Source organism: Coffea arabica, chromosome 5e (assembly GCF_036785885.1).
Source record: "Coffea arabica cultivar ET-39 chromosome 5e, Coffea Arabica ET-39 HiFi, whole genome shotgun sequence".
NCBI lineage: Eukaryota > Viridiplantae > Streptophyta > Magnoliopsida > Gentianales > Rubiaceae > Coffea > Coffea arabica.
This window is the reverse complement of record NC_092318.1, coordinates 50569230-50596341: the sequence shown is the minus strand read 5'-3', so window position 1 is coordinate 50596341 and position 27112 is coordinate 50569230. Positions and strand designations below refer to the sequence as shown.

Sequence of the window (27112 nt, the reverse complement as noted above, 5' to 3'; positions counted from 1 at the left end):
TTTGTTTTGATTTTTCAGTTATTTTTTATCTTGGATATATATGATACTCCCCCTCCCACGTCCATTAATATAGTAACTGCCTATGATAGATACAACAATGTACTCTTTAATAAATTAGAGCATCAATTATCATATCCAGGTGATCAAATAAATGAACAGATACACCCTTTTAATTTCTTCTCTAAATTGCCTCAAAACCCATAACATTACCGACATAAATATGGATTGCTAGAAAAGTGTCGAGGCTGCATTAAATAATGGCCTTTATTTTGTTTGGAAAGTATTTAATATCTTTGACACAAGTCTCCTAACATAAGAAATGTAAAACAATTAAAAACCCAAAAGAAAATAAAACAAACAAATCCACGTTATCCACGACTAGAGATATAGAAACAAAAGCCAATATAGATAGGAGAAAGAGAGGGATTAATTGTTAGTTTCAACCATCATGAAACTTGTAATTTTGTATCTCCTCCTCCATCTTCTTCACATATACCAAGTCACAAGTGCAGAATACTGCAACTTCTTCAATGGAAGTTGGGTGTTTGATTCATCATACCCACACTACAACTCAACTACATGTCCCTTTATAGAGCATGTATTCAACTGCCAAAGAAATGGCCGACCGGATGAGATGTACCTCAAATACCGGTGGCAACCGCAAGAGTGTCAATTACAAAGGTACGAGTTTTCTCATTTCTGGGCATCATCAATTCATTCATTGGAGCGTATTGGTTCCTAACACTTTTGGATGATTGGAATGATTTTAACATTGCAATGCATGCATGATCGCATATGAAAGTACAATTGTAGTATTAATCGTAGACACTTGTATCCGTATGATGAGTTCTCATTGCAAGAACATGGAATTGATAGAATATTTCGATTGTTCTTACAGTGCTTAATTAGCAACAATGTAGATGCTGATTCTAATACTACCGGCAATAAAGCCAAAATGGCACCTAAAAAGAAAACTTTTTTGGGTCGCGGCTACATGGACAACTAAGAAATTTTAATCTCGAGCGAGGGAATTTGTTGTATAGAGTTTTTTATTTTGGAAGCTGAATTAGTGCATCCAGAAACCATATTACTGGTTCTTGAAAAAATGAGGTAGTATCAGAAGCTGTTGCATCTGTGATCTAACTGACAAGTTAGTATTGGAAGTGTGCTTGAATGTTCCTTTTCCTCCCCTTTTCAATTGGGATTTGCTGATGTCTTTTGAGTAACTAAGAATATGATTTTTCCGTAAAATTTTGAGCTAAAAGACCAGAATGTTCTTAGGGAAAAAAAATCAAATTTTCGTTCTTTAACGTTGGGGTGATTGAGGAAACCTACTCCGAAAAAAGACAATTCTATTCATGGGGAGTAAATACTGCCACACCCAAGCACAGTAAGATTTGTTTGTTAAGGAATTCAACCCTTGGACGACATGTAGCAAATTGTTCCACTGTGATTAATTTATTTAACTCGTGTCCTTTCCATTGTCTGATTTTCTGGGCAACTTGTTAGGAATGATATCTTAACTCTAATCAGCAATCTTGTCAATCAAAGAATACATTTTTTTTTTGGAAATTTTCAACCGGAAAAATATTTTAGTCGTGGTCCAAAATGTGAAATTAATTTGATGCACTGCAGATTCTGTGGCTTGGACTTCTTGCTAAGATTCAAAGGGAAGAGCATCATGTTTGTGGGTGATTCTTTATCACGGAATCAATACCAGTCGTTATTATGCTTGTTGTACACATCAATGCCCGGAATCAAGTACAAAGAGATGAGATCAGGCGACATCTCCGTAGTACATTTCTTGGTAAGTAAGCTTATCCTGTAGCACAACTTGAGCTCAGATTACTCGTTTATTTGTTGAATTAAATTATGAATAGAGAAATCAAACTCAGCACAAATTTTGGAAAAAAAAATGGGAAAAAATTCAAGTTTATAAAATGATCAAGATAAGTCTATGAAATTAATTGTTCAACATTGCGTTAAACTCCAATTGATTATGTTCTTCAAAGAAACGTTCAGAGCAATGTTATCAAAATCGCGAATCGAATCATAGGATCGTACAATTTGAAATTTTCTTTTCCCATTCTCGCAAATCCTCCTTTCTACCATCTGCTAAATTTCGGAACGAAGAACTTCTTCTGCCCATCAATTATCTTAACCTTTGCAGGATTATGAAGTTCAAGTAAAGCTTGATAGAAATCTGTTTTTGGTGGATGTGGCACGAGACAAGGACAAGATTGGTAGGGTATTAGTATTAGACTCAGTTGCCGGGAAAGCCCGTCATTGGCTGGTAAATGACGTGCTCGTCTTCAACACATTTGCTTGGTGGGGAAGAAGAGGATCTATGCAACCGTTAGTAGTGAAATCCCGTCGATCTGTTAAATCTACGCATAACGCTTCTTAGCTTGAGCAAAATTAAATATTGTTTTCAACATTAATTGAACAGACTTTGATGTGTAATCGCAGATGGGATTTCATTAAACTCGGAGATAAGATAATGAAAGACATGGACCGGCTAGCTGCTTTGGAGACGGGACTCACGACATGGGCTAGATGGGTGGATGCAGCTGTTAATCCTAATAAAACAAGGGTTTTCTTTCAAACCACCTCTCCAGCGCATTACAAGTGAGTTTCCTAAAAGAAATCACTATATCTTTCTTTCTTTTTTTTTTTGGGTAAGATGATCAATGTATAATATATCCACAACACATCACACGTCAAATTTTATTCTTGGTGTCAAATTTATACCATAAACGAATGGGGGTTTTTTTTGTTAATCTGAATTACAAGTTTGATTATAGTTAGACTATCCCCGTCCTTGGTCTCATTTCTATCTTGTAATCATCCGTCAAAGCAGTGGCAGCGAATGGGATGAACCTCACACCAGAAACTGCGGTAGGGAGACGAAACCGGTCCTTGGTTCGATATACCATGGAAATTTGCCGTGGGGTTTAGGCATACAGAAGAAAATATTAAGCAAGATCAAGAACCCTGCCTTCAAATTATTTGATATAACACACCTCTCGCAATTTCGCAAAGATGCACATCCATCTGCTTATGGCGAGTTTGGAAGAACTGGAATGGACTGCTTGCATTGGTGTGTAGCCGGAGTCACTGATACCTGGAATGAGATTCTGTACAATATTTTTCTCTAGAATGATTCATGTTATAGCAAGATAACTAATTGCCTTTAAATTTTGGACCTAATAAACTTATTTCTCTAGAATGATTCAATCAGTTGTTTGACAGGTGGCTGAATGATACCCAAACTTTGAAGTCATCTTTAATTAGCTACAGATAAAAGATAATCCTTCCCCGGTCCTCATTCGTAGTTGAATTCATTACTGTGATGAGGACATTAGGAAATTTAGTTAGAGTTGTTATGTCTAACATTAACTAGAAAACATGTCATATGATTGCATGCATCGAAATCTGGCAAACTGATCAATAATGTAGTTTTTAGAGTAAGTAATGCACCTAATGTTGATTGGGTGTATTTTGCACCTAATGTCTTGAATTAAAAAAAGTTGGTTTCTAAAATTTATCATCAAACACCTTTTTGAAGCTCGAAGAATATTCTGCTTAAATTCAAACGGTGAATGCATATACAGGAAACAGGCTTTTATGATCATGTCGGAATATCTTGCCGGCCTTAAGTCATCTGCTCGATGGTTGCCGAGAACCCAATGAATTTGCTGATATTATTTGTTTGGGAAGGATTTTCTTTGTATTCGTATTAATCTAATTAAGTAACCAGATTTTCAACGATCCCTAGAGTAGAACGAGAATGAATATCTAATGGTTTTGGTAACAAAAATAAATAAATATTCGATATTCATGTATCAGAGAAACAAGAAAGGATGTACGCCAGATTGTTGTTTTTCTTTACTTTTTGGGAGGATAATCTTAGTCCTTGGTAGACATAAATTGAGTCAAAATTCTAACATTTATTAATCAAATACGAAAACAGAGTCGGTGACTCTGTTTGGATCCCTCTGTTTTTCAAAAATTAGTTTTTCAAATACTTTTTAAAAAGTACTCTAAAAAGTAGTCTAAATTTTTTTTAATGTTTAAAAAATATCCCAATATATATTTTAAAAACTCTACTACTCTTGAATATTCCAAAATATTTTTTAAAAATATCCCAAAATATACTCTAAGAATTCTGCTACAGTAACATTTTTCAAAAATACCCCCAAAAACAGCTAATTTTTCTGAGCATTTGCTCTTAGGATGGCCGATGATTAGATGCCTAATAATGAAGAATTTTTCTAATGTGTACCTAATTATGCATTCATTGTCACACTTAAATTACGCATAACTTACTATATTAACACATGCAATCATAATTAATGCACTCTCCTGCATTTAGACTTTTTTTGAATTAATTATACTTTTCTAAAAAAAAAAATATAATTACTAATAGTATTCACTAGACATTCGTTAGTCAAACTGAACGAAAGACCAATCACTTCACCGAAAATGTTCATCTGGGTTCTCTTTCTATTGCTCAAATTATGTACAATTAGTTTTGATTAGTTTACGTAAAACAAAAAATGGCTACTAGTAAGTTCAAGAAATACGTGATAGAATCCTTTTCCCCCAAAAAAAAAAAAAAAGTGATAGAACTTTCATTCTATATCCTTTTCCTTTAATAGTTCTTTTTTTGGGGTGTTTGCTTTCATATTAAATACTTGGATGTTACATCCGCTGCAATCATTAACAGTTTAGTAGCAACAGCAGAAATTGGCATGAAGTAATTGACGTTTGACATGCTTCCAAGAACTACCACTATCTGATCTGCCGCTTCCGACTGTCTATTTGCTAACAATAGCTTCCTTAGTCTTTTACCTGTGTACCTACCTGCATGGGAGAGAGGGAGTTAGTCATGCATTTTATTATTTTTATGCAATCAAATTTTTTTTGAATTATCCTCGTCAACAAAGACCAAAAAAAAAAAAAAAAAAGAGAGAATATAATACGAGTTAAAACAATAAATTTGATTTAAACCTGGTTTTAGCTTTACCATATTGTGATTTTAACCTGGTTTGTCATCAAAACAATGAATGGCATAAAAAAAAAAAAGTTCAAATGCTTCTATTAACAAATCTGTTGCCTACATAGGATTTATCATTGTCCGCTGTTGATTAACATAGTAATTAACTGGCTTCCTAAAATGCCTCCAAGAAACTGAAGAATCCAGGTGGACCCTTAATATGATTCCCACCTCCCTCTAATCTCAGCCCCATCCCCTCCCGCGGTATTTGTTGCCAACCAGGTATATATATATATATATATATATATATATATACGTGAGGAAAATAGATAACATGAAAACCAGAAGGAAAGGAAAGAGGCTCGATCGAGGCCATTCCTTAAACGTTTCTCTCTTGACCAACCGCCAAGAATTCTTGCCTTTTCTCCCCCTCAGAGAGAGTAATTAAATTGTGGGTTCGCTCCATTCTTTAGCATGTTTTTCATCGTTTCTCTTCTTTTTCTTCCTCATCTTCTCCGAGCAAATGCAGAAAACTGCGACTTCTTCCAAGGAAGTTGGGTTTTCGATGAATCATATCCTATGTACAACTCCTCCATTTGTCCCTTCATAGAGAAAGAATTCAACTGCCTGAACAATGGCCGGCCGGACCACCTCTACCTCAAATACCGGTGGCAACCTCAAGGCTGCGATTTAGCAAAGTATGTATCTTGTCCTTTACTGTGATTGGCTCATCCAATTTGTCCGCATTAACCTGATAATGAACCATGAACAGCAGTAGCTTTATTTAAATTCAGGTGATGCATACAACTATAGTATTATATGCATATGTACTAAATCAATGAGAAACTATGGATAATGAACTTTGATAAAGTAGGCCAATTCCCACACACTAATCTTATTACAAAACTTTTTCACCTTGCGTATGTAAATCATTTTCGAATTCTTATAATGAATCCAAATGGGGCCTGAATTGTCTTTTCAAGGACAGTAATAAATTGCTAAATAATTTAGTAAATTCACTTGCTTTATTTGGGAATGTTTTTACATTAAGTGAATAATCTTTTATTGCATAAGCCGTGTCGGATTAATGATTGAATGCCATACGTAACTAATTATCTCCAGGTTATAAGTATTGACTCGTCATTGCACTTGGCTTTGTCATATTAAAGCTAGTTGTGGCGGTTGCTTGAGCATTTTTCTTTTTTCTTTTTTCTTCTTTTGGAGCTAAATTCTTTGTTTGTGGAACTTATCCTAAAATGTGAATCGAGGGGAAAAGGAATAGAAAATGAAATTCTTAGGGAAGATGAATTTCTCCTTTTGGATGTCTCAGCTTCAAAGATTGGCAAAAAAGCTACTTGGAGAAATGACCATGTGATGGTTGGAAACTTGATGGAAAGGCTCCCATTTGAGTAAAGCTATATACCTAATCAAGAACAATTAACTCACTTCAAGCGAGATTAAGAGGGGTAGCTGAAACCATAACCAACCTTAATTAATCATGTAAATAAGATACAAACTTCATTGTAATTTGCGGGACATAAGATTCCCAGACAAGGAATCTAAGATCCATATATACCAATGATTGCCACTATATATACCGTACCAAAAACAAAGATTGCTGCTTTATTTTCTCAAAGAAGTTCACTAATGACTAAACTACATGAATCCAAAACAATAAAAATTCGTGCACTGTTCGGAATCGAAGCTGTTCTGTGAAAAAAAGAAAAGAAAAGAAACGAAAATTAGATAAAGCTGTTCGTTGCTCAGAAGCCTACACACCTTAAAGACTTGGTTTTCTTTTTCTTTTATAATTTTTTTTTTTTGGTAAAGAACACCTTAAAGATTTGGTGGTATTGTCATTTGTTGCTTCATCATTTTTCTCTACAGTCTGACTCAACCATTTAAATGTTATTATGTTAATTAACTAACTTATTAACATATTCGATTGCCCATAATCCCTTTTCTCTCCTCGAGTGATTACCAGGGTATTTACTCCATCAACTCTTTATAATCTGCTACTCGAAAAATACTAAAACCCCAATGTGTGAAAGCGTTGCTGGTCTCATGCAGATTTGACGGCCGTGCATTCTTGCAAAAGTTCAGGGGAAAGAGCATTTTGTTTGCAGGCGATTCTCTGACCCGTGATCAGTATATGTCCCTGGCCTGCTTGCTCTACACTAGCGTGCCGGGGACAAATTACAACATGACAAGAGTAGGCCTAATCTCCACCTTGAAATTCTTGGTAAGCTTAATCTCTTGGCCTGCAGTCCGCAAATGAATGTCATTATCCACTAATATAAACAAATGAATACATGATTGAAAATCTGAATTGAAAAGTTTTGAAGTGTGGACCTCTAATTCTCCAACTAGTGGATAATGATTGGGAAAACAAAGATACAAGCAAGAAGCGTGTAACAACGAATCAACCAACCAAGTTGGCAAGTTGCTTCAAGCCAACTTTGTCCTGGTTAGGCGAAAATTGTTAAGGTGGTCCTCCTGCAGTCCCTTTCTTTTACTAGTGCAATCCTGCATCTGAAACTTTAGGCAGATTTTTCACCTAGCAAAAACTTTGATCTCTATTCTATGCTGAACAACCTGTAGCTAGCTTCGTGAAAATCAACAATGATAATGATCCCTTATCTAACATGATGGTCCAACAATAATTCAATCATCGTTGACATAATTTTATCGGATTTGACGACCAGTTTTAGATCGAATTGAAACTAACCAGACCTTAACCAGTTTTAGATCACCTGAACTGTACTAAAAAATTCAATCCAACTTCAGAAAGTACCTGTTCCTGCAACAACTTGAACTACTAATTCTGCCGCATCAATTATAATTTTCAATTGTATGTTGTCACAGGACTATGGACTCACACTGATCCTTGATAGAAATGCCTTTCTGGTGGATCTGGTGCCAGAAAAGATCGGTGTAGTTCTAAAACTAGATTCAGTTGCAGGAAGTGAAAAGCTATGGTCAGGTCATGACCTGCTTGCCTTCAATACATGGCATTGGTGGGGCTACAAAGGAGCTCAACAACCGTTAGTTCATGTCCCAACAATTTTGATAATCTTTCTTTCCATACTGTATTTGCGAGCCAAGCTCAAGAATTCTTCAAGCAATTGAATTCTTGAATAACTGTTGAATGTGCAGGTGGAAATATATTCAGATAGGAACAAGGCTCTTGAAAGACATGGACCGGATGGTGGCTTTTGAGACCGCACTTGAGACATGGGCTAAATGGGTGGACACAAATGTAGATCCTGCTAAAACCACCGTTTTCTTTCTTGGAGTTTCTCCATCCCATTACAAGTAAGTGCTCCAAAATATCACTTCTCATTTTCGAGATGAATTATGGAGTATCGTAAAAAACATCCTTCGCTTGCGGGGGCCCCAACCAAAACAAAATGTCTTCTTTGTTGACATGATTAGATAATGCCTTTTAGTCACTGAATTATCTTAGATTTAATTCTCATGTCAAAAACCTATCCAACTACCTACTGCTTAAACAACTTTCATGCAGACATATATCAACAAAGACAGTTGAAAAATTGAAAGGCGGTTCTTGTTTCTTCTTTAACTAGTTTTGTACCCATTCGTTGAATGGGAGTTGTTTAAAAATAATAAATTATTTAGTGTAGTTCATAAAAATATTTGCATAACATTCAAACTTATTGTATGATCTATTATAACCTTTCTTAAATATATTACTATGTGCACATTGTTATTCAAAAATAGTCTTATAATGTAAATTTAAACATCTATTTCAGTGATTAATAATTCAAAAATGCAAAAAAAAAAAAAAACATTCGATGATATGATAACATTTAAAAACTTGAAAATAGGCAAGATCAAATCTTGGCTGATCTTCTGTAAACAAAAGAATGGCCAACCCGTTACCAAAACATCAATTTTGGTACTTAATATAAATGGCTTAAAGGTTAATGTGAAAAGAAAAGAAGCCGAATGAAGTATTAATAAAAGATCAGAATTTAGAATCAATCAAGTCATAGGAACACAGTAACCTTCTAAATCTGTTCACAGCTAATAGAAGCAAAATGAAAACATAAGATGTATTGTGCTTTTAAGTAAAAAACATAAAAAATCTAAATAATCCGATGTATATTGCATGACGTGAACTGCTGTATGACAATGAACTTGATGCCTTGCCATTTATGTAATCAGTGACACCTTCTTGTTCTTTACAAACTTTCTACCAAAGTCTAAACAAAAACATTGAAAACTGCACAAAATTTTTTTAACCCAAGAAACCTAGAAAATAAAAAAAAATTAGTACATTGTTGAAGACAATTAATAAATTGTCAAAGGCAATTAAAAAATCGTGTCACTACCCTTCTCACCCCCCCCCCGGCCAACTACCCTTCTCACCCCCCCCCCCCCCTTCTCATGTCAAAAACCTATCCAACTACCTACTGCTTAAACAACTTTCATGCAGACATATATCAACAAAGACAGTTGAAAAATTGAAAGGCCGTTCTTGTTTCTTCTTTAATTTGTCTAAAGTTAAATAAAAAAAATCCTTAACAAATCCACTTTCTTTTTTTTTTTTTTTTTGCCAGTTAACATAATTTAAGATCAAAAAAGAAAAGAATATAGAAACACCTACTATAGGATACTCTATTTTTTATCACATTAATATTTTTTCAAATATCTTTTTATCTCACACACAAAAAGAAAAATACTATACTCTTATTCCGAAAAAATCTTCTATCCACTGTAAAGTCCTCTATACAAAAAGAGGTGATTCGTGATCATGTACCTTTTAAAAAAAAAAAAAGTGTGGAGAAGGGGGAGGAGGAGGAGGAGGAAGAAATTAAACCCAGAACTCTAATTTTTAGTATCTCAACATTAACAACTGCACTAAATTGATATTACTTTTGCCTTTTTCATTGTGAATGTTACATAACCTATAGTATGAATGTGTGCAATTACAATCCGATGCTGTATCTTTCTCTCTATGTCTTCCCCCATTTCACTTCATTCTTTAACTGGTGAACAACAGGGGGAGTGATTGGAACCAACCTCAAGTGAAAAACTGTGCTGGGCAAACTCGGCCGGTGCCCGGGCCAACATATCCAGGAGTATTGCCACCAGCTTTAGCAGTGCAGAAGAAAGTATTGAGCGAGATGAGGGTTCCTGTGAAATTGCTGGATATAACCACCCTTTCTCAATTCCGTGTAGATGCACATCCGTCCTTTTATGGCGCTGCAACTGCTGCTGCTGACTGCACCCACTGGTGTATAGCTGGACTGCCTGATACCTGGAATCAATTACTATATAATCTTCTTTATTGATATACAGAAAAGAAAGCAAAAAAAAGATATCAGAATTAATCATGGATTTCACACCAAATAGTAGAAAACAAGTACCATACAAAATTCTCTCACTTGGGCTGTTGGTGAGATTAAAGAATCAAACCTTGCCTCCTACCGGCCACTACACCTGGCTTGCCACTTTCAGTGGCTTTCTCCGACGGTGATTTTCGTTGGTTAGGTTTTCCTTTCTCCTAGAATAGGATATTAGTAGGTTATAGAAATGTTATCGTTGTGACAAAAAATTAATTACTGTACAAAATTCTCAACTTTGAAGAATTATATTATCATACTGTACAATACAAAGGAGCACCAGAGAGGCCCCATTCATTCAAAATCAAATGTAATCCAAAGGAGTTCTTGATTTTTATTTTTATTTTTGTTTTGTATGTCAATTATATAGGGAAAGATTTCCATGGTGCTTCACTTTAATTTTTTTTTTTAAATTTTTGTCTATCGCAAATCATGAACGGATTTGGTAATCAATGTAAGCAACTTAGGACCGGAGTTAGTGTTATACTTGTACAGCTTAAAATCATGAAATTTGAGAACTCTTTATTAAAAATAAATAAATATACCTTACCAAAAAAAATTGTTCAGAGCTAAATTTTGGAGACGAGCAATTGAGTACCGGACATTTGGTGCCCCTGCCCGCATTGGTACTACTTTCTTCTTTACTTTTACATTTTAATCACAGTTTTTTATTTTGCTGCCATAAAATGTTACATAAATCTAAATTAGTTTAGTTTTAACTAGCTAAGATTGCTTTCTAACTTCTTCCTAATATGGACTTAACATTTCTTTTAAAGTTACATATATACACCTTGAAATGAGAACTGAAGTTTGTTCACGGGTGTCCATCGGAGCGTTCGTTAAGATATATTTTGGAAATGTAAGATTAATTAGAAAAAAGTAAATAAATACAAGTAACGGAAGGTATGATTAAATAGAGAAAGTATATAAATGTACGGGAGGATAATAATTATTGATATGTGTAATATAATAGTAGATTAAGTGAATTTTAAATTTGTTAATAAGTGTCTTTAAAAAAAACTTGTTTCTTTTTAAATTCATCTAAATTAAACAAAGATGTGTGTGGGAACAATCAATTATATTATTCATACTAAATCTAAATTGTGAGTTGCGGAACAATATTTAATTATTCACATTAAATAATAGATTCTTTGTCTCCACCACAAATATACAATATGTCTCTGTTAACCAAAACGATAAACTTGCCTTGTTTGAATTGCATTTTTCTGGATTTTTTGTAAAAAAATTATTGTAGCGATATGATATATGTGAGGTAAAAAGGTGATTGGGAAATATGTTCACGAAAAACGTACCAATTTTTCTTTGAAAAATTGTTGTCCAAACAAGGCCGACCGGTGATGTATTATGTGGCATGTCCTATTAATCTTATAGCGAACAATTATGTTTACAACATTTGAGAATGTTAAGCACCTTAGATTGATTTGGTTTAAGTATCCAAATTCATCTAACCCGGAATAATTAACTATTAAAGAGCTTGTGAATGCTCTCAAAAGATTAAATCTTCAAGACTCTTTACTATTACTGTTAAGGGTTTTCCTAACAGGGTGCCCAATTGACACCGATCAAAACACCTAAATTTTACTCAACCCATTATGTATATATACATACTAATAATTACTACCCTCATTTGCATTTATACATTTTTTATAATTAATCTTATCCTTTTAAAAGTCTAAAACTTGAAATACATTTTAATGAGTCACAATAAGCACTCGTTAGACAGACCCTAATGTTAATTGCTATTGTCCAAACTACTCTGATATGGAGTTATCCAAAAATGTAAGGGTATAATAATTGTAATTTTATATATATATTTAAATGTTAAATTAACTGATCCTTGATAGAGGACCACGGGTTCATTTCACCCTTTATGAACGTAAATATGCGCTATTTTAGGGTCCCAATTGCTTTGCTCTTTTTCACATGACATGACAATTGACACCAAGTTTATTCTTGCAAGCTGCAAGTTGTCAAAGGGACCCATTTCCAAACCAAAAAAAAAAGAATATATATATATATATGTCAAGCGGACAACTCCCTTTATCTAGAACCAAAATTAAAGGGACCCTATTTTCCAAAGCTGTTACACTTCCATTTAGCCATACCTCCCCCAGTTACGAACCTAAAAGCAGAAAAAAGCAAAATGAGCTAATAGGAAATCAAGAAATATATGTCATAGATATGGACGAGGGGCCTCCAGGCAGTTCATGGCCTGGATGAGGCCTCAAAAATTTGTGCAATTCAGATCACGTCTTATAACTCGATTTTCACGCCGTGTGAGACCCACAAAAATGTTGTTCTAGTGTTACTCGCTGTTGTTCTATTGTTACACCTTGTACAGATGATGTTACACCATGTACAAATGATGTTACACCTTCCGGAGCGGTTGTTCTGACAACCGCTCCGGCCCGCATCCCATAGATATACATGTACATGTCCTCCATATAACTATATAAGTGGCTATGTAGAAAGATCACTACAATGTGTGTGTGAGAGAGAGAGAGAGTGGGGGCTGCAAGAAGGCAGGAACTTGTGAGTTTTGACATTTCTCTCTTCACTCCCTCTCTCCCTCTGAAGGCATTTTGCTTTTTCTCACTGCCCTGAAGGAATGAATTTTGTCTGGGCTCACGGCAAATTGGCCATGCTGCTCATTCCTCTTCTCCTGCTTCTCGTTCTTGAGCTTCACCAAGCAAATGCAGGGAGCTGTAATTTCTTCCAAGGAAGTTGGGTCCCTGATTCTTCCTATCCTCTCTATAACTACACAGCATGTCCATTCATACAGAAAGAATTCAACTGCTTGAAGAACGGCAGGCCCGACCAAATGTACCTTAAATACCGGTGGCAACCCCTGGACTGCCAATTAGCAAGGTCTGAGCTCTTCTACCTGTGCATATCTCTGATCATTAGTCTTCTTTTCCCATCTTTTATGAAATTTTGGGTGTTTTGTTGCTGTCCCTTTCAGTATTATCATTACAGACCGCTACTACTGTGCAGTGGCTCATTAAGTTTCTGCAGCACCATAAAGCTGCTCAGACTTAGTCTGCAGAATATTAAAACCATATGTGCCATATTTCTTCCTCACAACATATTAAGTAAAGGTCGACCATTTATTAGCTCATCTTAATCCTGCCTTTCTTGTACATCAGCATAGAGAAATGGGGTTGGCATATGCAGTTTGAATCAGTATAACTAATTAAGAATGTAATTACATGGTATTCATGGGATAGTGCTAAGTTCTAAATCTACCTCTAATTGCTTGCACTAATTTTTCTGCCAACTTTGATTAAGTAAGTTAAGATGGCATGTTAGTTTTGAGTTGTTTAGTTAGGCAGATTATGTATGACCCAACTGTCAAGAACCAAATTGTCACTATATGAGTTATGCGCCTCATGTGACCATAAGATTGATTAGGGTAGAAACTTTTTTGTGATTGTACCTCTTATATTGTGTAACACCAATCAAGTGGTAACAGCAATGATCACCTGATGGGAATCTCCAAGAAAACAATTAAACCAATGCTTGACAGCCATTGGCTATAGGATTCTTCTCTCCCTGCATTTACAGAAAGGCAAATAAATTACTATACTAGGTGATTAACAAACTTATATCTACCAGAAGAGTTAGATTAGTGGGACAAAATGAAGGTTATTGTCTAATCTAATTGCATATTACTTGTCAAGAAAAATTACTCATTGATTATAGGTAGAGAACGGTGAGATGGGATCCTTGTGAATTCCGGCTCTTATTCACGTGGGAAGGAAATGAATTAGATAGGTTATTATTATTCATTGAATCACATCTTACAAGGTAGAATGTCTTGTAGCATTATTCCTGTGCCCTATGTTAGCCGCAGTTTTGGAATTCTTGGCTCAATGTGAATCACATACTAAAACATAATCAAGTTTGGTGCTAAACTAATCATAACAATTTGACGACTCTCGGGTCACCAACAACATCACTTTCTTACCTCACTAGCAATTCTTTTTCGGTCCACAATTATCAATTCCACTTCCCTTTTTTATACTTCTTCCCTTGAATATTACTAGCCCGTTAAGTACAAACAAAATGTATTAAAATGAGACCGTTTGGATTGTTATTTTCTAAAATTTTTGTACAAAAATATACTGTAACAATTTTGAATATAAAAGTCGATTCTCTTTAAACACCATGAGTGCTTCGGTCCAAATATTTGATTCAATTTTGCCATGTTTTTCTTAATGTCATTCGTGATTCATAATGTGACATTGTTGGTTGCAGATTTGATGGTCGTGAGTTCATGCAGAAATTCAAGGGGAAAAGCGTCATGTTTGTCGGTGATTCATTGAGCCTAAACCAGTGGCAATCACTAATTTGCATGCTTTACACCTCCGTCGGTAGGACAAAGTACAATGAAACCAGAGTAGGAGACGTCTCCATTTTCACCTTCATGGTAATTGCTTGATTCACATGACATATTCAATTGCAGCATTTTGCTTTCTTGAAAAATTCAAAGTTTTTCAATTATATCTTGAAGTTTTCCAATTGGATAGGATAAGCTCTTATTTTCACGAAACAAATTTGGTAAATTACCAATTTGACTGAATGAATTAATAATTATCATCCATCATCCACAATTTCAATAATGATTTCATTGATGTAAAAATGAATTTGCCCATCAGATAATTTGGGGTTTCTTGGATCGACTCATGTGTGTATAAGAACAGTAATAGGAGGTACTGGTACAGATCAAGATCAAGGAATGTCCAATGTCACGTGAAATTCTATTTTGACTAAAGGACCTCAACAATACTAAATTGAGAAAATAAAGGAAACAAGAAATGTTGTGGTCCTCCATCCCAAGTCCAATATGAACAGTTGGTCTTCTGGATATGACTGCAAGAATTGATTTAAATCAGACATCAATTACAGAAGAAAATGCTGGCATTGCCAGATGGGTCTTTTTCTTATCACATGCTTGTCCCATAACCCTTGGCTATTAATATAGGTGCCAGAAACCTCATATTAAATCAGTTAAATGCCCATATTAAATATAGGTGCCAGAAACCTCTTATTAAATCAGTCAATTATTAACTTGTAATAATATGCGGTTGTGGGATGAATTTAATTCCTCAGAATTTTAATCTTTATCCCAAGCTGACAACCCCTTTAAATTTGTCTCCTTTTGATTAAGTGAGGTTTCCAATTTAGCAACAAAAAAAAAAATTGTGATGTACAGAACTTGGGACTTAGAATGTGTACTAATCCAGAAAATTTCTTGGAGTGTATGTCTTGTGGCGACATGTATTTATCGCCTTGGAACCCGTTTGGATTGTTTTTTTAGGAAATTTTATAGAAAAATATACTGTAATGATTTGATGTATGTAAGATAAAACGATAATTGAAAAACAGGCTCACGGAGAATCCAAAAATTTTTTGGTGGAAAATTGCACTCCAAATTTAAAGGAAATTTGCATTTTCCTTATTTTTGCAGATTACAATAATTTGATACATGTAAGGTAAAAAAGGCAAATGAAAATGTGTTTACGGAAAACCCAAAAAAATTTTGGTGGAAAATAGCGATCCAAATTTAAAGGAAAGTTGCATTTTCTTTATTTCTGCAGTGAATATTCATTTTAGCCAACCTCTCATGTGATTGCTAATCATATTTTAATTATTTTTAAGTGTTGTTTTTGAATCACATTTGGATTTTTTTTCCCTTGGTAAATACATGTATGTTGCAGGATTTTGGAGTAAAAATTATGCTAGACAGAAATGTGTACCTGGTAGATGTTGTGATGGAAAAAACTGGCAGGATACTAAACCTAGATTCAATTGAGGGTGGAAAGCTGTGGAAAGGCTTAGACGTAATAATCTTTAACACATGGCATTGGTGGAACCGTAGAGGTGAAGGACAACCGTAAGTTCATACAATATACTCCATGGTGTTCGACTATTCTGTGATAAATGATGAGCAAACACAAAACATTGATGAAATTTATGTCATTTGTGAAAATATACTGCTCAGATGGGATTACATTCGAGTTGGAAATCAGACATTCAAAGACATGGATCGGATGGTTGCCTTCGAGATGGCACTCAATACTTGGGCTAAGTGGGTGGATGACAATATTGATCCTGCCAAAACTACTGTTTTCTTCCAAGGAATTTCTCCCTCACACTACAAGTAAGTATTTCTAATGGAAATCCCAGAAGAAGCTGCCAAACATATGCATGTATCAGTTTAGAAATTTCAGAAATCTTGATTTAGCTTTACTAAGTAATTTACGATTTTGCCAATTGAGTAGCATATTTTGGAGGGTCATAGTCTAAAAATGCAGTCTTGAATTTGTCACTTTACATTCTTAATCTAACTATCTTGTTTTGCCAATTGAAAACGGTCTTTGATTAATAATGTAAAGTGGAACTGATTGGAATGAACCGACGGCCAAAAGTTGCGTGAGACAGAAAGAGCCGGTGGTGGGCTCAAGATATCCAGCAGGACTACCACCAGCTCTAACAGTGCTAAAGAGAGTACTCAACACAATAAAGAAGCCAGTGAAATTGCTGGATATTACAAACCTTTCGCTGCTGCGAAAAGATGGACATCCTTCTATTTATGGGCTTGGCGCAGCCACTGGGGGAATGGACTGCAGCCACTGGTGTCTTCCTGGAGTTCCTGATACCTGGAATCTGCTACTCTACAATCTTCTTATTCTTTGATTACTTCAGTAGCCATTAGCCATTTTGATATCATATCATTCTTACTACAATAAATTTGGACTAAAAATTAATAGTAGAAATACAAGTTTGATTGAACATGATCATGCAAGAACGTCTATGTAATGTTGCTATTCTATGCAAACATACAGTATATTTCATGGAGAAGTAGAACTAGTTTTTTAGTTGAATTGATTGAGTCACATTTGGATAATTTGTTTTCTTCCTTACTTAGATGTTACATTATGTAGTCTACGTATGCATGGGACCAGTGAAAGTTACTGCAATAATGCTCGGTGGGTATGACTTGACAAAAGATTAGCATCATATTTGTCTTTTGCAAATTTTAGTAGATATCTCCTTTTTTTTTTGGTGATCGGATGTTCATATATCAATTCATTACGGTACATTTTTTTTATTTAGATAGTCAAATATCCCTTTTTTTGGTTTGGATTGTTATTTTTCTCAAAAAAATTTTCGTAAATTCATTTTTTTACCTCACATACAGCAAATCATTATAGTATATTTTTCTATAAAAACTCCATAAAACAGCAATCCAAACGGTGTAGTTAGTCGTTTCCTAGCTACTTCTGCCATTTTTCCCCCCTCCATGAATATTATTCAACACCGGGGGTTTCATTACGGGTCAAACCACAAACAGCATATTATATGCCTTCGTAATTAGGAGAAATATGGGACCCCATTTTCATGTTAAAGTGTAACAGTCAAACTTCTGGCTAATGTAACAGGCAAAATTATGATCAAACAAAAGTATGTAAAAGAACTACAGAAACAATAAATGTGGTGTCAAATTAACTAGCTTTAAACTGAATAATGAAGAAACAGAACAGGAATATAACATTAACTTCACAACTTTAAGGTTTCGAACCCGTTACCTTCCAGACGAAACCGATATTAATTGTCATCTGTTTTTTATCTTAGCGATGTTGTTGCCATTGTTTCAACAAGCTTTGGGCCTCCCTTGTTTCTTTGAGCAAGCAAACCGGAAATAGAGGAAAGAAGGCTTTCCGTAGAAGACTAGATTTGAAACTGAAACAATCATGGAGGAGGAATGATGGATAAAAAGGAGTATACTCCACTGCAAGGACACAGCTCCCACCAATAAGTTCAGCTGCCAAAAGGAGCAAAACAGGCCGGGGAATCAACCCCAAACCAATAAAAAAAATTGCAGATCCCCCCCCCCCCCCCCCCAAAGCCATTCAATCTAACAACTCAAACACCACTAGGCACCAACTAACAGCCTATCAAACTCATCTTATATGGCCTTTGTTTTCTTCATTAAAAGCTTCATCATGCTGCATTCTCCCTTAAGTTCCCTCACCTCATCTCACTCCTTTTCTTCTCACAAGATGGGAAGTGGTCAATTTCGTTCTGTGAATACTTTTCTTCTAATTATATGTCTTTTTGTCATATTTGTTCAACAATCATCCAATGCCTTGTTGCTAGAGCTTTCTCATAACTCTAAGAGATCATCAGAATCAATTAGCAGCGGCTGCGATATCTTCCAAGGAAGTTGGAGCTACGATGACACATATCCCCTTTACAATGCGTCTTCTTGTCCATTCATCGAGAAGCCATTTGATTGCCAGGGAAATGGCCGCCCTGATCAACTCTATCTCAAGTTCAAATGGAAGCCCAACCGATGTGAATTGCCTCAGTACGTTTCATTATAGTTTACGGTTTGTAGAATAGTATACCCAAGGAGAAAGGGATATCTTTTGTTGTAAGAGTTAGCACAGTTGGTAAGGCGTTACGTGCACTAAGCACAAAATAGATGTTGAATTTTAAATCCTCATCCCATCCCGGCTTGATGATCGCCAATTCCAAAAAACCCAAAAAAAAAAATTTAATGTTTCAACTATAAAAGTGTTTTATTTTTGTGGTGATCACATTTAGTACCATTTTTAAGTTTGACATTTAATTTGATAATTAGATAAGGAAGGCCAAGAATGTAACCTTCATGTTTTTTTTTTTAAATGCAGATTTAATGCTCCACATTTCTTGAGGAAATTTAGAGGGAAGAAGATATTGTTCGTAGGGGATTCACTGAGCCTCAATCAATGGCAGTCCCTTGCATGCATGTTGCACGCAGCTCTGCCCCAATCAAATTACAATCTTCAAAAGAAAGGCAACCTCTCTACTTTTACTTTCAGGGTGAGTTTCTCTGATTTTATGTAGGCTCATCTATTAATTTTTGATCTCATGCATGCCTTTTTAGCTTTGATCATTTAGTGCAAGAAAAGCAGACTCTTCCATTGATTAATTAATTAATCCACATTACGTGAATGATGGCAGGAATATGATGTTTCTTTGATGCTATCTCGTAACGCATTTCTGGTGGATTTGGTGGAAGAGAATAACAGAAGAATTCTGAAGCTTGACTCCATACAAAATGGGGATGCATGGAGGGGTTATGACGTGCTTATTTTTAACACTTGGCATTGGTGGCTCCACAAAGGAAGATCAAGATCGTGAGATTGTGCTACCAATATTCTTCAATTAATGTTTAATGTTCTTGAGAAACCAAACCTTTCTGTTTCGACAAAAATCTGGGTTTTATTCAAGATCAATCTCTATATGGTTTTTAAATCCCAACTCGTAAATTTCAAAAATAAGAAACAAAAACACCATGAATCTTGTTTTTTTTCCTCCTTGGTAACGACTTTGTTTAGGAATACAAGAGTGCAGACCGATTTACCATCACTAGACATTGACATGCATAATTATAGGATCAAATCTTGGTAACAATTGATTAAGATACATTTTGGAAAGGAAAATGCCATCATTGTTAGCAAGAAATTCAACTATTTTCAACATTGCAACAGCTTGTGAAGTCAACCCCTTCGGTATTTTTATAAAAAAAAAAAAAAAAAAAAAAGAAGTAGTGTATGTTCTTACTAGTGTATTTTTTTAAAAAATTTTTTAGTAAAAAAAAAAAAGAGAGATTTTTACTTACTGGTCTATTTTGGATGTCAGGTGGGATTATTTTCAAGAAGGAAACAAACTTTATAAAGACATGGATCCTTTGGTTGCATTTGAGAAGGGCCTGAAAACATGGTCCAGGTGGGTGGACTCTAACGTGGCTCCTTCCAAAACCCAAGTCCTTTTTCAGGGCATCTCTCCAACCCATTACGAGTAAGCCCTTCTTCCCTAACAAACAAAGAAGTCCACTATTGATCAGAGTGTAGTCCAATGGGACTTGTTCAGTCGTTCTGACTTGAAATTATTTATTTGCTTGATTTTAGATTTTAATTTTGAATCATTAATATTTTTGATGTTCTTATTTTTTTTAACACCTACAATTTAGAATTTTTGATAGAAATAAAAAAAAAATTTTAAAAAAAATCTAGAATGGCTTGAATTGATTCTGATCATTTTCTATAATCACTTTCTGTATGTAATCAGCATTTGCAAAATAGAAAACAGACCAAAACAAGCCTTCATTTTGCCCCCTTACTTCTAACTTCTACTAAGATTAATGAAATGACATATTCATATTATCTTCTCTTTATTTCCTCCTTCATATTGTATGGTATTATAGTGGCAAGGAATGGGATGCTCCAATAGCAAAATCTTCATGCATTGGGCAAACTCGGCCGATCCTGGCTCCTGAATACCCTGCCGGACCACCACCACCTGCGGCGGTGGTGAAGAAAGTACTGGCTAACATGTCCACCCCGGTGACTTTGCTAGATGTAACCACACTTTCACAGCTAAGGAAAGATGGGCATCCTTCAATTTATGGTGATGGCCCTGATAGCCATGAAGGAAAGGATTGCAGCCATTGGTGTCTACCTGGTGTTCCTGATGCTTGGAATGCACTATTGTATGGAATCCTTGTGAGAAATGGACAACTAAAATGACAGTTGATTCATTCATTGATTCAATTAATGCAGCTATCTAGTGAAGAAAAACAAACTATTGTTGAATTTTATCCTTTTCTTTTTGGATAGAATAATATTATTTGTTTTTATTTGGTTGAAGCTAATGGTGACTCTTGTACGTGACAATTGCAATCAAAGGAGCATATATTTGCCCTTTCGCCTGGTAATCAGTACAAGGCAAAAAGTCAGAATTTTAATAGAATTTGATACTCTTCTGATTCTCAAATTAGACAACTATGCCTCAAAAATTAACAGAATTCTCTAATAAAAGCAAGAAGTTAGTGGATGAAATGAAAATCCATCTTTCTGGAAAAGTTCATTACAAGAAGTTTGACACTTGAATAAGGCAAAATGCCCCTTCTAGATACATAACCACTGGATCTGCTCTGTCCATTTTTTCAGTCATTTGCATCAATTGAAGTGATCACTTCCTAATATTTAATTGATACTATCTCAATGATGAATTGTTTGCTATTCATTATTAAATAGATGAAAGCTCAGGTTTCCTTGAATTATTGCTAATATATAGAAACATGCCACATAATATCCACAATCTATTTTTGTAAGCTGCATGGCATCCAAGCCTCCTAGGAAACTGTAAAGGACATACTACTAAGAACAAACTTCCACACCCTGTAAACACTTGGCATTTAGGAGATGCCTTAATTGCTGCTACTTATTTTAATAATAATAATAATAAAGTTTCGTTACTCCGTCAGAATTTAACTCTCTCTCCATAAAGGACAAACTTTACCGAAATGGGTACACATGCTTCTCGCTGCAAAATTGTGGTACTCCTTGTTACATTTCTGTCTAACCAATCAAATGTGGAATGTGAAGATGAACAAGGAACACGGTCAGAAAGCTGTGATCTTTTCAAGGGAAGTTGGGTTCTTGATGATTCATACCCGCTTTATTATGATGCATTGAGCTGCCCCTTCATCGATCCTGGGCTCAATTGCCAGAAAAATGGCAGACCTGATAGTATGTACCTAGAGTACAGATGGAATCCGATTGGTTGTGAGCTTCCAAGGTAATTGAATATATCCATTTAAGCTGCCAAGATTGATTGCATGTAGTTTAGCTGTATTTGCTAATATCTTTCATGCCCCACATTCCAGAAGTTCAAGAACGTGAAACTTTGTTCTCTTTTTGTTTCTTTCTGTCCTTTTCTCCAAAAGCTGCTGAAGTTTTTCCTCTGTTGTTTATTAATGTCAATCTGCTAACATTCGAAGAGGGATGCTTGTGAATTTTTTTTTTTTTTGGTTAATAGTATATCTTGCTATGGCGTTTTTGTTTGTTGGGCTGATAATGATGATGAGGACAACTTGGCACAGGTTTGATGGGCAAAACTTTCTGCAAAAGTTCAGGGGTCAGAAAATTATGTTTGTGGGGGACTCTTTAAGCAATAACCAGTGGCAGTCACTAGCCTGCATGCTGCATTTTGCAGTCCCGAGTTCTAATTATACCTTAGTGAGATCTGGTGGAGGAGCACTCTTAAATCTTTCTTTTCCGGTAGGTTGGCAACTTACTGTGGAAAGAGCAATATAATCTGATGAAATTCACTCAACTTAACTTGGCATGAGATTTTAGCCCCACTTTCACTGATACTCTGTTTTTACTTGTGGAAGGAATATGGGCTGTCGACAGCGTTCTTGAAGAATGGATTTTTGGTGGATTTGGTGGTAGAGGAAGTAGGCCGAGTTCTAAAGCTTGATTCATTAAGTAGAACTCAGCACTGGAAAGGGGTTGACATTCTGATTTTCAACAGCTACCACTGGTGGATACACACAGGAAGACTTCAAACGTACAGTTTTATATTCGACTGGAATTATTGAAAACGACTTTGAAATCCGATGAAACAGGGAAATCTTAATTCGAGTACCTTGATTCTTTGTTGCAGATGGGACTATTTTCAAGTTGGTGAGAATTTGATCAAGGACATGGATCGCATGGAGGCATACAGGATTGCCTTGACAACATGGGCCAAGTGGATCGATTCCAATATAGATCCTGGCAAAACTAAAGTTTTCTTCCAAGGAATTTCTGCTGTTCACAATCAGTAAGCTCCAATACTCCTCCTTGTAAAATATTTGGCTTGTCTTAGTTTTAACATTTTTCAGAATATGTTTCTGACTTGTTGCTGGGAATTATATCCAGTGGGAGTGAATGGAATGAACCAGCAGTGCAGGACTGCAGGGGACAAACTAAGGCAGTAGAAGGAGCAGACTACCCAGGCCAACATTATCCAGGGGAAGCAGTGGTTAAGGATGTACTAGGTAACATGACCAAGCCTGTCTACCTGCTAGATATAACATTGCTTACTCAATTAAGAAAGGATGGACATCCATCAAACTATGCAAATGGGGCTCTTGATTGTAGTCATTGGTGCCTTGCTGGAGTTCCAGATACCTGGAATGAACTCCTGTACGCAATGCTGCTAGAGAGCTAAGTGTAATTTTCCTAGAACATCCCAGTATACCAAACTCACTTTGCGTGAAAATCTTGAACTACAGAATGCACATTTCGGCATGCCATTAACTCATTGTTTCGTCAGAAAGGGGCAAGGATGGTTTTCAGTTGCAATCTAGTTTTCGATCACTGACAGAACCGAAATAACTTCTCAGGCAAAATAGAACGAGCTCCCTGTTTGATAGGAATAAATATTTGGCCATCCTGTCCACTTTGCATGTGAATTTTATTAAACTTAACAGATATCATCAAAGCTGTTTTTCTTTTCCTTCATCACCTGGTAAAGAAAGGGAAAATCATTGCTGAATGGAATGGAACTGTTGATATAACTCCTTGACGTGATTTTACCCACGTGTCATGACCGTGTGTATGCAAATAGGCATCAGACATTTTGTTTTTAGAGAATCTTTCTCTCAAAGCTTCAAAGCTAATTAAGAGAAGTATGCTGTATAAGTACCCAATTGAATCTGGTTAATACATCAGTTAGACAAATGAAACCTACAAAATGACCTCCAAAAAAGGTGAAATTTTAATTAGATGCTTCAGATAGAACTGACGAGTTGCTGAACCAAAAGAAGCAGAAGGTAAACTGACAGCTGATCACCTGATAGATTTGGATACCATCTACTTCTGTATCCTTTTGTCCCTTATGGGCAAGTCAACGGGTTTTTGTGCCTCGTGAGGATGGTTTGGGCCTTTATATACTTTCAGATGATTGAATAATGCTCTTCCGAGCTGCATATAGAACAAAGAATGTGAATAATTAATGGCACACATAAGATGGGATAAGCAACAAGTGATTGTTATCTGTGAACTTTATATTGAGCGCAGTTACTCACCCGCCCTTTTGGAAGCATGCCACGGACTGCATGCTCAATGATTCTTTCAGGAATTCTCTTTTGAAGCTGATCAAAGGTTTCCACTTTCATCCCACCAGGTCTCCCTGAATGCCTTCTGTAAAGCTTTTGGTTCCTCTTCTTGCCAGATACGGCTACCTTTTCAGCATTAACCTTTGACATATAAATAGAACATAAGTGCTCACTTGAAGGAATAAGGCAAGGCATTCAGGTTAAGCCATCATAGTAATGTCCTTGGAGACAATTCAAAGACATTAAACAACTATGTCAAAATGTGGACAGTTACACGAAATTACAGGAGAAAACATATCCCACTACAGACTAAAAAATATCAGCCATATAGGCGACACATGCTTTGTCCTGGATAGAAATTTGGGGGAAAAGACAACCTCTTCCCCAACACCATTTCAAGCAGCCAGAAGAATCCTTGCTTCCATCACCTTTAGTTTTCCCAAATATAATGCTTTAGTTTGACTAAGCACAGTATTGAGAAAGTACTGAAGAAAGAAAAAATGTTCAAAATAGAATGAGAAACATGCGAGGATCATTCTATAACTTAATGTACATATGGGAAAAACCAGGAGTTTTCCATGACAACCCACACCAGAAAGAGGTTGGCGGCCAAGAATTAGCAGAACTTAAAACACACAGAAACTCCAGAGTATAAAGAAAGCATACCACTATGACAAAGGCTCCCATGTCCACACTAGGAGTATAAGTTACTAGATTCTTCCCTCTGATATAGATAGCTATAGTTGAAGCTAATCTGCCAAGAATTTTATCAGTCGCGTCAACGATGTACCAGGGTTTATCAGTATTTACATGATCTGCAGCTTTGGGATACCATGTTGTGTTCCAAATATCCTGGACAAGTAGAAAGAGAACAAATGGTTATCAAATTCTCGGTTAAGCACGACATGGGACATCTATATGCTCTTTCCTACAGAATCAACAATCACACTGCATCAGAAAGGCACATATGTAGATGAAATATTAACACTTTTCACCCAGTACTTCCAATACCAATTTGCAAGTGAGAAAATCTATTAGAAGACACACGATCAATGGAGAATCATTAAAGAAACGAATGATGCCTACTTAGTGAGTCAAGATGAGAGACCAAGTATACGACTTCGAAAACAGTCAATATCACATATTATGGAATCAAGTTCTAATTGCAAGGAAGCCATTCTCTTTAGACAGTAAACAAAAGAGTGGAGCTTTCTCAGTAACGTACTAATTCGAATGCGGCAAAAAAATTGGACTGAAATTTACCCAATATGGTCCTGAAATCGCATGCTGAACGATAATTACCATAATGGTGCCAAGGTGGAGCATAGTTCTCTTCTTTTTACTTCTTTCACAGAAACATTAGATTGTTGAATGTCTTTCCCATAACTAGTAAAGTTCGATAGATACGGGCACAGGGGAAAACAAAACTCCCTACTTCCAAATGGTGCTATAATAACTTCCAAGGTCCTTCCCATACAAGAAGGTGCAAGCTGCAAATCTTCTTACATAAACATCCCAAGTTTCTAACAGGAAAATATCATCTAGCAGAAATGCGACAGTTGATGAGATACATCTTTTCTATTTCCTGGTAATTAAACTAACTTTTGGCATTTAACTTCCTCAATACACGAATCCAACAAGGGATTCTATACCCAGTGCAAAATACGAGTCTCAGAAATCACTCTCCATACTGAGTTTATCCAATTATCCACCATCTATATCGTCCCTAAAACAACTTAAAAGTTGCAGATTTTTAAAATAGTAAAAAATGTGGTAACATCTCATTGCTGCACAACAGCTAGAAATTTACTCATCTCACTTAATCACTGTTGCCTCCTAACAAGCAAGTTCTACATCAGCATTTTCGCAGCTTATAGCCACAAAGCTAATCAAAATAGCAGCGAGAGAAAACCCAGACTAATATCATGTTTCCAAAGAATTCAACTGATAGAACCATAAAAATTAAGCGAAAAAAAAAAGCTCAATCTTGAGGTGCAAAAGAAATTCAATTGGAGTTTCCATCTCTTTCCAGCAAACACCCTGATGATGAAAAGATAAAATCTTTTTTACATAATTAAAATGGCAAGGAAGAATTTTTACAGGGCCATTAATTTCAGATTCTTCAAACATCCATCTCTGGTCCACAGGGATGTGAACAGCAGCATCTTTACTTTGGCAGCGGACAAGAGCATTTGGTTTGGTTCTGATGAGGGACGGCCTTGTTGATGATAAGGCGGCAGAAATTGAGAATCCCAGAAAAGGGCTCTTCTTTACAGAAGAAGAAGAAGAAGAAGAAGAAGAAAAGGCCACTGGCGAAGAGGAGCTAAGAAACAGAGAAGATGTAGAACATTGTATTGCCATTTTTGCTGAAAATGGACTCTACTTCTTCCTGTTTGGCCTTTGCAGAGCTCTGCGGGAACTACTAGCAGAGAGTCGCGATAGAGAGGTGAAGATAAGATAGGGAGCAAAAGGACTTTTGCTTTTTCTCTTTTCTTTTTATCTCATTTTCTGTCATTTGTTTTTTATTTTATTTATTTATTTTTTTGGCGTTGTTAATTTGTTGTTGAGTTAAAGAGATCAAAATGTGATTTTGCATCACAAAGAGATTTGTTATGCCAAAATCTCTGTCGAATCCCTTTGACTCTCTTCTCACCATTGTCAAATAAATTGTGTGGGACGATTTTTTGGATTTTGAGTAATAAAATATCTTTTCTATAAAAAATATGTTTCAGAAAATCCAAATACATTAACCCTTTAATTACGTATTCGCCCCATTACATG

General features: G+C 35.7%; 6 protein-coding genes and 2 long non-coding RNA genes across 8 annotated transcripts; 5 read left to right on the top strand and 3 right to left on the bottom strand.

The window, feature by feature from the left end:
* The first annotated feature begins 431 nt into the window (after positions 1 to 431).
* On the top strand, positions 432 to 3251 carry LOC140006328 (protein trichome birefringence-like 41). Its single transcript, XM_072048153.1, has 5 exons — positions 432 to 681; positions 1636 to 1807; positions 2171 to 2355; positions 2470 to 2628; positions 2861 to 3251. The coding sequence occupies exons 1-5, from the start codon at positions 449 to 451 to the stop codon at positions 3156 to 3158; spliced, it is 1047 nt and encodes a 348-aa protein (XP_071904254.1). The 5' UTR covers positions 432 to 448; the 3' UTR covers positions 3159 to 3251.
* A 2061-nt stretch (positions 3252 to 5312) lies between these two features.
* Positions 5313 to 10711, top strand: LOC140006710 (protein trichome birefringence-like 41). The gene is made up of 5 exons (XM_072049103.1): positions 5313 to 5697; positions 7070 to 7241; positions 7865 to 8043; positions 8156 to 8314; positions 10026 to 10711. The coding sequence occupies exons 1-5, from the start codon at positions 5474 to 5476 to the stop codon at positions 10315 to 10317; spliced, it is 1026 nt and encodes a 341-aa protein (XP_071905204.1). The 5' UTR covers positions 5313 to 5473; the 3' UTR covers positions 10318 to 10711.
* LOC113688529 (uncharacterized) lies at positions 6787 to 7870 on the bottom strand. The gene is made up of 2 exons (XR_003447979.2): positions 7352 to 7870; positions 6787 to 7260 (listed from the first exon to the last, which is right to left on the bottom strand). It is a non-coding gene; the product is annotated as an uncharacterized lncRNA (long non-coding RNA).
* LOC140006711 (uncharacterized) lies at positions 9837 to 10511 on the bottom strand. Its single transcript, XR_011814408.1, has 2 exons — positions 10393 to 10511; positions 9837 to 10283 (listed from the first exon to the last, which is right to left on the bottom strand). It is a non-coding gene; the product is annotated as an uncharacterized lncRNA (long non-coding RNA).
* Positions 10712 to 12866: 2155 nt separating the features above from the next.
* LOC113688020 (protein trichome birefringence-like 41) lies at positions 12867 to 17276 on the top strand. Its single transcript, XM_027205592.2, has 5 exons — positions 12867 to 13257; positions 14647 to 14818; positions 16110 to 16285; positions 16394 to 16552; positions 16788 to 17276. Exons 1-5 carry the CDS (start codon positions 12998 to 13000, stop codon positions 17086 to 17088), a joined length of 1068 nt encoding a protein of 355 aa, XP_027061393.1. The 5' UTR covers positions 12867 to 12997; the 3' UTR covers positions 17089 to 17276.
* A 1024-nt stretch (positions 17277 to 18300) lies between these two features.
* Positions 18301 to 21089, top strand: LOC113687759 (protein trichome birefringence-like 41). The gene is made up of 5 exons (XM_027205294.2): positions 18301 to 18763; positions 19089 to 19260; positions 19402 to 19577; positions 20083 to 20241; positions 20648 to 21089. The coding sequence occupies exons 1-5, from the start codon at positions 18366 to 18368 to the stop codon at positions 20967 to 20969; spliced, it is 1227 nt and encodes a 408-aa protein (XP_027061095.1). The 5' UTR covers positions 18301 to 18365; the 3' UTR covers positions 20970 to 21089.
* A 562-nt stretch (positions 21090 to 21651) lies between these two features.
* Positions 21652 to 23535, top strand: LOC113688317 (protein trichome birefringence-like 42). Its single transcript, XM_027206115.2, has 5 exons — positions 21652 to 22023; positions 22328 to 22505; positions 22622 to 22797; positions 22894 to 23052; positions 23151 to 23535. The coding sequence occupies exons 1-5, from the start codon at positions 21749 to 21751 to the stop codon at positions 23440 to 23442; spliced, it is 1080 nt and encodes a 359-aa protein (XP_027061916.1). The 5' UTR covers positions 21652 to 21748; the 3' UTR covers positions 23443 to 23535.
* A 226-nt stretch (positions 23536 to 23761) lies between these two features.
* On the bottom strand, positions 23762 to 26800 carry LOC113688318 (large ribosomal subunit protein uL13c). The gene is made up of 4 exons (XM_027206116.2): positions 26432 to 26800; positions 24998 to 25183; positions 24302 to 24472; positions 23762 to 24197 (listed from the first exon to the last, which is right to left on the bottom strand). Exons 1-4 carry the CDS (start codon positions 26690 to 26692, stop codon positions 24087 to 24089), a joined length of 729 nt encoding a protein of 242 aa, XP_027061917.1. The 5' UTR covers positions 26693 to 26800; the 3' UTR covers positions 23762 to 24086.
* Between the last annotated feature and the right edge of the window lie 312 nt (positions 26801 to 27112).

Bases quoted from the DNA above. Each gene is read 5' to 3' on its own strand.
- LOC140006328 (XM_072048153.1), top strand. From the start codon at position 449: ATGAAACTTGTAATTTTGTATCTCCTCCTCCATCTTCTTCACATATAC. The intron at 1,808-2,170 runs GTAAGTAAGCTT...TAACCTTTGCAG, and splicing joins TCTCCGTAGTACATTTCTTG to GATTATGAAGTTCAAGTAAA. The intron at 2,356-2,469 runs GTTAGTAGTGAA...GTGTAATCGCAG, and splicing joins AGAAGAGGATCTATGCAACC to ATGGGATTTCATTAAACTCG.
- LOC140006710 (XM_072049103.1), top strand. From the start codon at position 5,474: ATGTTTTTCATCGTTTCTCTTCTTTTTCTTCCTCATCTTCTCCGAGCA. The intron at 5,698-7,069 runs GTATGTATCTTG...GGTCTCATGCAG, and splicing joins CAAGGCTGCGATTTAGCAAA to ATTTGACGGCCGTGCATTCT. The intron at 8,315-10,025 runs GTAAGTGCTCCA...GGTGAACAACAG, and splicing joins GTTTCTCCATCCCATTACAA to GGGGAGTGATTGGAACCAAC.
- LOC113688020 (XM_027205592.2), top strand. From the start codon at position 12,998: ATGAATTTTGTCTGGGCTCACGGCAAATTGGCCATGCTGCTCATTCCT. The intron at 13,258-14,646 runs GTCTGAGCTCTT...TGTTGGTTGCAG, and splicing joins CTGGACTGCCAATTAGCAAG to ATTTGATGGTCGTGAGTTCA. The intron at 14,819-16,109 runs GTAATTGCTTGA...TGTATGTTGCAG, and splicing joins TCTCCATTTTCACCTTCATG to GATTTTGGAGTAAAAATTAT.
- LOC113687759 (XM_027205294.2), top strand. From the start codon at position 18,366: ATGGCCTTTGTTTTCTTCATTAAAAGCTTCATCATGCTGCATTCTCCC. The intron at 19,261-19,401 runs GTGAGTTTCTCT...GAATGATGGCAG, and splicing joins TCTCTACTTTTACTTTCAGG to GAATATGATGTTTCTTTGAT. The intron at 20,242-20,647 runs GTAAGCCCTTCT...ATGGTATTATAG, and splicing joins ATCTCTCCAACCCATTACGA to TGGCAAGGAATGGGATGCTC.
- LOC113688317 (XM_027206115.2), top strand. From the start codon at position 21,749: ATGGGTACACATGCTTCTCGCTGCAAAATTGTGGTACTCCTTGTTACA. The intron at 22,506-22,621 runs GTAGGTTGGCAA...TACTTGTGGAAG, and splicing joins TCTTAAATCTTTCTTTTCCG to GAATATGGGCTGTCGACAGC. The intron at 22,798-22,893 runs GTACAGTTTTAT...TCTTTGTTGCAG, and splicing joins CACACAGGAAGACTTCAAAC to ATGGGACTATTTTCAAGTTG.
- LOC113688318 (XM_027206116.2), bottom strand. From the start codon at position 26,692: ATGGCAATACAATGTTCTACATCTTCTCTGTTTCTTAGCTCCTCTTCG. The intron at 25,184-26,431 runs GTAAAAATTCTT...CTACTTGTCCAG, and splicing joins AATCTGAAATTAATGGCCCT to GATATTTGGAACACAACATG. The intron at 24,473-24,997 runs GTATGCTTTCTT...TATATGTCAAAG, and splicing joins TGGGAGCCTTTGTCATAGTG to GTTAATGCTGAAAAGGTAGC.